Below are 7,922 nucleotides of genomic sequence, written 5' to 3'. Positions count from 1 at the left end.
AAGAGTGTGGTACTTGCAGCTGTTACCAATCTGAATAACACTGCAGTAATTCACCAGTTCGTGTGGAAAACCACAGTAGTTAACAAATGATCGAAACCTAACTGACACCACATCTATGCTACTCAATTTTCCTAGCAGAGATGTGTCAAAATGGAGCTGAAAGAAGTCACATCCTTAATTAATAAAGCTACTTCAACAACAACCTGGAGTACAGACAGCTGTGTTGGCAAGGAAGCACTTCTGTTAGCAGAGTTTATTCTGTTCATGAACGTGGCTGACTCAAAACCAACCAAACAAAACAGTTTCAACAAGGGAATTCATCAGTGGAATAGTCAGAGCTACAGAGGCTGAGACAAACTCAGAGAAACCCTGCAAGAGTGGAAAACCTGTCACAAAGACTGCACAGACTGCACACTACTATGAACACTGGTTAAAGTCACCTTTCTTTGTTAAAGAAAAATATCTTCAAATTATAGTCTCAAAACTAACTTCATTATATATTTTTAATTTTTTTCATTCATTTAATCTTTTATTGTACCTTACTTAGCAAATTACCACAAGTCTGTTCAAGTCAGGGACAACTTGCACCAGAGCAGATCTGTTTACTGTATTACACAGTTCCTCAGGTTATTCTGCCTGCAATCATTCTCTGCTGTTCTGCCTTTAAAAGCTTGGGAAATCTTATGTTCAGTATAGTATAAATAACTAGATGTGTATATCACTACACCTTTTGTTGTTTGCGAGAAAAAAAATGGTCCCTTTGCAATATTTTCAAGTATTATTTCTCGATTTACATGGCACTGCTTATAAATTAAAAATCAAAGTTTAAGCGGCCTCTGATCTTCTTTCCTGAGGGATGTGAGTAACTCAGGAAAATAATATAAGGTGGTTCTATTCCTTCTTTAATTATGTATTTGGAGCTGTTCCAGTTTTTCTAGTTAATAATAAATTAGCTTTCCTCCAAAGTTTTTAAAAGAAACAATTTAATATAAAATACACATTTGAATAGTGTCAGCTTTATGAATCCAAGCAATAAAATTTAGGAGCCAAAACTTAAGGAAAGCATGGGTCATGACAATTCCAGCTCTAAGTCAAAATATCATAGTCTACACAGTGTAATTTTAATGCTGCAATTACATCGGAATAATTTTATTCCACTGAGGAATATGCAGCTACTGTTGGGCATAACTACTCATACTCCTAGCTACAGCACCATAGCACACTTTATTTCAGATGCAATTTCTACTCATTATGAAATCCATAGACAAGGGAAGCAGATCATAAAAAATAATCAAAAGCAATCAATATTTTGTGCATTGAAAAATTATAAACCCAATTTGTTAATTCTTTGATGCAAATTTAGGTGAATCAAACAAATTCCTAGAATTAATTGTATTCCCACAAATATTAACTACGTATTTGAAGGTATTACTACACTATCTGGCCAAGCAAAAATCCATGTGAAATAGCAGCTCACTTACAGGAGCATGATTTTCCTCATCTGTTTTCCTCTTAGCTTCCATTTCCAATACAAGTCAGACTTCAGGCTGACAGAGGAGGCCAGCCTCCAGCATAAGACACTCTGCACATGGTGAAATACACCTCACAGAATTAAATGAAGACAGTAAGACTCAGCTGCAGGCTTATAGTAACGTATGAAGAGACGTCAGAAATTGTCTCATTCAAACTCTGGATTCAGACACAACATTTCACTTGTTAGATCCAGTTTCTTGTACAAGGTGCAGCACATCCTAACACCTCTCTGGCCCTGGCCAATTTAGGGCACTCAAGCACTATGCTTCCTCGATCAATCACTTGCAGTACATAAGCTCCCACGTTACCTAACTAAATTCTGAACGACCCCAAGGAGCAACCCGGTCACGGTTTCCATTTAGACTGCCTTCTTGTTTCAATAAATCAACATAACTTCCTGGCTCCTTGGTTAATAATATGTTTTGGAAGACTGCACTGCAGTAATCTAAGGACATATCTAGCAACATGCAGCGGTCTCTCTACCACCTGTTCTGTAAAGTAAAAAGATGTTTAGTTACATTCATTTGGGAGTAAGCTCCCACAGATACTTCCTATGTCATTAGCATCTTTCCTTCCTGGCAAAGGTAATGATTCCTCAGCCTTTATCAAGGGTTCTATTTTGTTCAGGCAGTGAGACATTTCAAAGAAGAGCAGGAGGGCTGGGAGCTGTCAGAACAGAAGGTGTAGAGCTGCACTATGGTTTCATTTCAGTTTTGACTAGTGAAGGGGACTGGGTGCAGAGAACTCCAAGAAGAATAAAGTTTCAGTCACCCTGTGCAATATCCTGGAGAAAAAAGATGAAGAGAAGCTTAACATTCCCAGAAATTACTGGCACTCACATCACCATACTTTCTCCTCATGCGTCCTGCTTCAAGAATTCTTTTCTGAAGCCTTTGCCTAAGGCTTTGCTAAAGCTTATGTCCTGGATTTACTGCAGGAAATGACCTTGTGCTGGATAGCTTTTATTAAGGTACTTGCTCAATGTAAGTTTCTTACAACCATCAGGGAAAAAGAATAGTAAAGTTGATACCACAAGTAAAGACAAGTGCACATACACAACAAGCATCTCACGAGAATATGGAGAGCTTTTGAATGATGTGATCTTCATCTAAGTTCTATGAAGTCTTCACTACATTTAGCTTTTGTTACAGTAGAAACAAGAAGTAATCCATGGTTCACAAACTAATTCTTATGGAACTGAGAATGGAGTCAGCTCCTAGGCTTTCTGAAACACTAATTCAGTGTTGAGGGAGAGACTGCTTCTGTTAAAAAGAAGCCACACTGGTAGCTGGACAAAGCCCAGCAAGGCTGCTGCATGGGCTGAGCACAAGACAGACCATCTTCTGCTGTAGGTCTGGCAGCACTATTCAAGTTTGCGAGATGAAATGAGACCACAAAACCTCTGTCTTCACTTTGCAGAGACCAGAGTTTGGTGGCACTGGCTTCACTTGAGGGCCCAATGGCCACATTATGAGCTTCTCTCCTTCATAAAACCTCATACTGCTTACATATACTAGAATCAGGATATAAATCAGCCCTGCATACCTAACTGCAGAAATCCCATTCCCAATACTGGAACCCAGGACAACACCACAACTTTAGTAAATTCAAACAGAAGCCAATTGTCTTAAACAACACAGACAGTTGAATGGGATGAAATTTAATATGGTACCTGAGAGGATCTAGTGAATCCCAAAACAGAAAAGCATTTTCCTTCTGTTTTGTATTTCATTTGCTCTTCATCTTCCTTGGAAAAAGGAACTATATCACTTCCATAGCGAAAACCTGGAGAACAAGAGAGGAGCATCTGGTAAGCATATGGGCCTTCAATTCTAACATCAAAATTAGCTCTCTGAATATTTTAACAATGCATTCATGCCCCACAGCTACACTCCACACATGCTCATCAAATTACTTTCCCTGTTAACAAAAAAAACACACACCCATAGACACATTTTGTACTTCATGAACAGCAGTTTGCAGTCCTTTTATGTAGCACAAGTACCCTCATAGAGAGCAGGAAAGAAAATAAGGGAACTGAACATCTTGCCCAACAAAGTTAAGCTCACAGAATAGATTTCAGCAAATCAGAACAGATTTCAGCAGATTGCAACACTCCCTGCAAACATAATACAAAAAACCTCTAACATACCACAAATCACACCACAGGAGATGACACCAGAAGAGATTCAGAGGATAAAATGTGTTAACAGTGGAAGTAAGATACACCCTCATGCAATGGAAAACCAAAACACTCTTGTATGCAGAACTGGTCTTTCCATATATTTCTGTGTTTTACTTCTTATGCCTTACATTATAGGGATATCTCCACAAAGTAGGAAGCTGCAATTTCTCAGAGGCATCATCTGTTCCAACTGATTATTCCCCTATCTCAAGCTCCTATATCCTCCCTGTAACATCATCACTTTATTATGCTGTCACAGACTAAGGATGATATCCTCAGGTGCAAAGAAAGCAGAAGGATGAAACACCTATAAGCAGATACATTTTCCTGGAAACTGAAAAACAAACACACAGGTGTACCAAAAGAAATTTTGGTACAGATGCTCCAAATACAATATATTGTCTAATTATGACATTTCTCAAAAGATCTACAAAAGTCCAGGAGGCAGCATCAGCTCTTTAAGCACAAGAAATATCACATAGGGAAATTTTTGGTCACTTTTGTTCACCACTTCTTTTTACTAGTATCCCACAACTAACTTAGGCAGTCAGAAGATTAGCTGAGAATGGTCATGAATGCTTCAAAATACATTCACTATAACAAGTGACTACTAGTTTTTAACTATTGTTTCTGCTTAAAGAAACAAAGAAAATCACACTGTCACTGGGACTTCATTTGATATTGCTACAAAACACTAAGAATGCAACAATGAAATGAGAGTAAATAAAAAGAAGTACAGTATTGATTTCTCAATTTGTCATTCATTTGATAGCGGTTTCTGTACTGTTATCTGAATAGTTCTGCCCTTTATAGTTAATACATTTGCCTTACTTGTGCAGGATTGAAACAGCAAAGGAAAGAAAAAATCTAGTAACAAAATGTATCAATACAATTGCAAAAAACTCAAGATTTGCTTAACTCCATTTTTAAAAGCAAGTACACTATTTCCTGCTGTTTCTGGGGCCTTTAGTCTTCTAAGGAAATTAATCCTCTCAGAAAGAAGCTGCAGGTTATAAAAGAAGTATTCTGCATACACTACTTGAGATTGAACCTGTTACAGTACAGCAAAGCTAATAGACTCTCGAACACTAAACCTTCCTTTGATGGTTTCATCTTTCCAATTGCAGAGTAACTAGAGCAGTCGCTCATCTAGAAAAAAGCAGCATTATGAAAGCATTCATGTTATCAGTACAACTGGAGATCTGAAAACAGAAGAGAACTCAATACAGAACTGAGGTACAGCCCTGCACAGAGTATCCCTCAGGAAGCTGTAGTGCCTTCCAAGTTCCACCTGGTGGTATTATTATTATTCCTAGCACTGGCAAATGTAAGAATTTTTTAAATATGTGATGACAAAGAGCCACCTAATTCTAGCTATGTGATGACATAGCAGTCTCTGTGTTCCATCAGCCTATAGAACTCACATTTTAAGATCACAACTAGGCTTCAAGGTATAAAACTAACAGGCACTTAGGTGATTTAGGAGTACAAGCCATTGTCTTCAATTTGTCTTCAGGGTGCACATAAAGACTTTGTACCTTGAATAGTATCATCTTTCTGAACCTCTGTCTCATCATCATCATTCAAGCAGTAAACAGTTTCTCTTTGCACATCATCTCTTCTGAGGGTTTTGGCATCCACAACTGTCCAAACTTTTTTCACCTTCTCTTCTGTGACCTTGATATCAGAATTCAAAGAAAAAAAGTTGAAAAGTTTAACATTTAGCTGCATATTTCTCTTGGTTATTCATTAAACCCTTAGGTTAAGTCATTTGTGGAAGTCTTGGTCACAGGATAACATGTAACTTGCTTGCTATGTATTTTACTTCTTCCACCGATATAAATACTTTTGGCAAAGCATTAAGATATATGTCAAAGATAAAAGAAGACTCAGTGTTCATTCAGCTTGTTTGTCCAACTTTTCCATCAGACTTACTAGACTACAGGATTAAAATACTTCTTTTGACTGCAACTTCCCCAAAAGGCAGAAAGATCCCAGTTGCATTATGGGACTGAAAGGGGAAAGAAGGAATAAGTATGTGCAATGAATGACTGTTTCCAGCTACAGGGAAATAAAACTGCTTTTCTTTTCTCTCTACTTAAGTTTAATTGATGGTATACTTAGTGAATGAGAATAAACATGGAACAAAGTATGACCCCAGGCCAATCACTCAGTTCACATTGCTTACTCTTCCCAAGCTTAGTTTATTTCATCTGTAAACACCTTTGAGAAGGGACTCTTAGTGCACATTTGCACAGGCCCGGCACAACAGCCTAATTAAAAAACCCTATGAACAAGTACAAATAGAAAGCTGATCTCTTTCAAGGCTAGTATGCCTGTCTCTCAAATCAGGTATTTTTCAACTTCATAATATCAGACTCTTAGTCTTGGGTTCAAATAACAAACACATTAATGTCCATCTCACCAGATCCACCAATACTGCCACATTATACAGTTACCTACTAAGTACTGGAAATTTGCAAATTTTCTGTGTTTAAATACACTTACTTCCTCCTAGCACTGTGTGAAGGACCAATATAAAACATAAGGGAGACAGACTGGGCCCAAGGTCTGCCAAACAGTATAAGACAAACAAGCTGAAAAAATACACCTTTGTTTTTTTCCCAAGTCTGAAATAACAACAGATGTGATTTGAAACAGTGGCTGGTAAAACATTTATACCCACCATTTTACATACACATGTGCAAAATTCCTCCCATGCCTTGGGCTTATATATAAAGTCTCGCTGGAGCTGCAGACATATCACTGATGCCACAGGTAAAGCTTCAATAATTACAGCATTCTTAATCAGGTTCCTCAACTTCAACACCATTAAGTGTCACAGTGTAGATAGCAATTACTTCTATTTCTGCACATTGTGAATTTCATTTATTTAACATGTGTACAATATGGTGAAGTTGCTGTGGGAACCACATTTTTAGATGCACTGGCTTCTAAGCACATAAAAATCTCTATGCTAATAATTTGGGGGTTTGTCTTTTATTTTCTTAGCTTTCAGGAATAAAAATGCAGCTGCACCTAACTTGTTGCCAAATTACACTAAAACACATGATTTTATGAACTTACTGATTTGTAGGCCACAATCCTTATAGACAAATCAGAACCAATAGTGAGCTGACAGGGCCAAGCCACAGGCCTTCTTTCTATTTTCTTAAACATGGAAAGACGTTCCAGGCTCTCTCTAAATGAAGAATCAGGAAAACAGAAATGAACTCTGGTGAACTGTAATAAAATATTATAGACAATATACTCTCTTTGAGGAAATCCAGGAGTCCAATTGTTTGAGCTTAGAATGCATGAAGCATTAGAACATAAACTACATGAATAATCTTGCCATTAACCATTGTCAGTAGATTATTCCCATTTTGACCCTCTCTGATGATGTGACATTAAGGCTTAAAGACAATATGTTGGGCCTTGTGATGAAACTACACAATTGCCTACAGAGCATTTTACACTTATCTGTGCTCACCCCAATCAGGGCATGCAGCCAACTGAACACTACAAAAGAGAAAAGGCTCTCTAAGTGGCAAAATGGTTTTTACAGTGAAGGTGAAGAAATAAAGAATCCAGTTTCAATTAAAGGGATTTTTTTTGTGTAGCAATTAACTTTTGACACATTTTTTTATACAGTACTAACAAACTCATTATTTTAAGGGCATTCTTTCAGAGTGAAAGAAGTTACTTTGACTATTTCTAGCCTAAACAGCAGATACACAAGTTCAAAAAACACAAAAAAAGGGAACTGCAATAATTTTGTACTGAAAAGTGGTAACTTAACTGCACTACTTTAAGCAATGGAGTCCAAAAACACATCTGCAGTAACTTATAATATACCATTGTGAATTCAAACAGGCCTGTACCCCAGGACAGCTTTCAGCTAATACAAACTGTACTGGCTACTTTGCTGTAAAATTCCAACACAGAGAAAGCTCTCAATTTTTTTTATTGCATGATGATGCAAAGATAAAACAATGCTGACCTCATCTTTTTCACATTATGATAAAACCTGAAATCTACTTCTCTCTTGATTAAAGCACTTGTCTGGCAGAAATCAGTACAGAATTCAACCTGGCATTCTCCTTTTCAAGTTTCTTAAGATGATCAGGGTTTTTTTTGAAAATTCTAACAAAAGCACAATGAAAGGGGAAAAATTCACTGGGATTTTTATAATGAGATAAAC

The 7,922-nt window shown here is 37.3% G+C and overlaps 1 protein-coding gene across 1 annotated transcript in view; it reads right to left on the bottom strand.

Annotated features, from left to right (window-relative positions):
* The window catches only part of LOC103811657 (X-ray repair cross-complementing protein 5-like), a gene marked incomplete at both ends in the record, with an annotated part of 15,104 nt that overhangs the window by 3,265 nt on the left and 3,917 nt on the right, over positions 1 to 7,922 (bottom strand). The window contains 3 exons of the mRNA XM_009084643.1: positions 3,206 to 3,318; positions 5,257 to 5,395; positions 6,806 to 6,920. Of these exons, the coding sequence (XP_009082891.1) occupies positions 3,206 to 3,318; positions 5,257 to 5,395; positions 6,806 to 6,920 (367 nt within the window). The remainder of the gene's footprint in view (positions 1 to 3,205; positions 3,319 to 5,256; positions 5,396 to 6,805; positions 6,921 to 7,922) is intronic.

This window comes from Acanthisitta chloris, unplaced genomic scaffold, assembly GCF_000695815.1.
Source record: "Acanthisitta chloris isolate BGI_N310 unplaced genomic scaffold, ASM69581v1 scaffold43211, whole genome shotgun sequence".
NCBI classification, from domain to species: Eukaryota; Metazoa; Chordata; class Aves; order Passeriformes; family Acanthisittidae; genus Acanthisitta; species Acanthisitta chloris.
The sequence above is the reverse complement of the archived record's forward strand: the minus strand, read 5'-3'. Positions and strand labels throughout refer to the sequence as shown.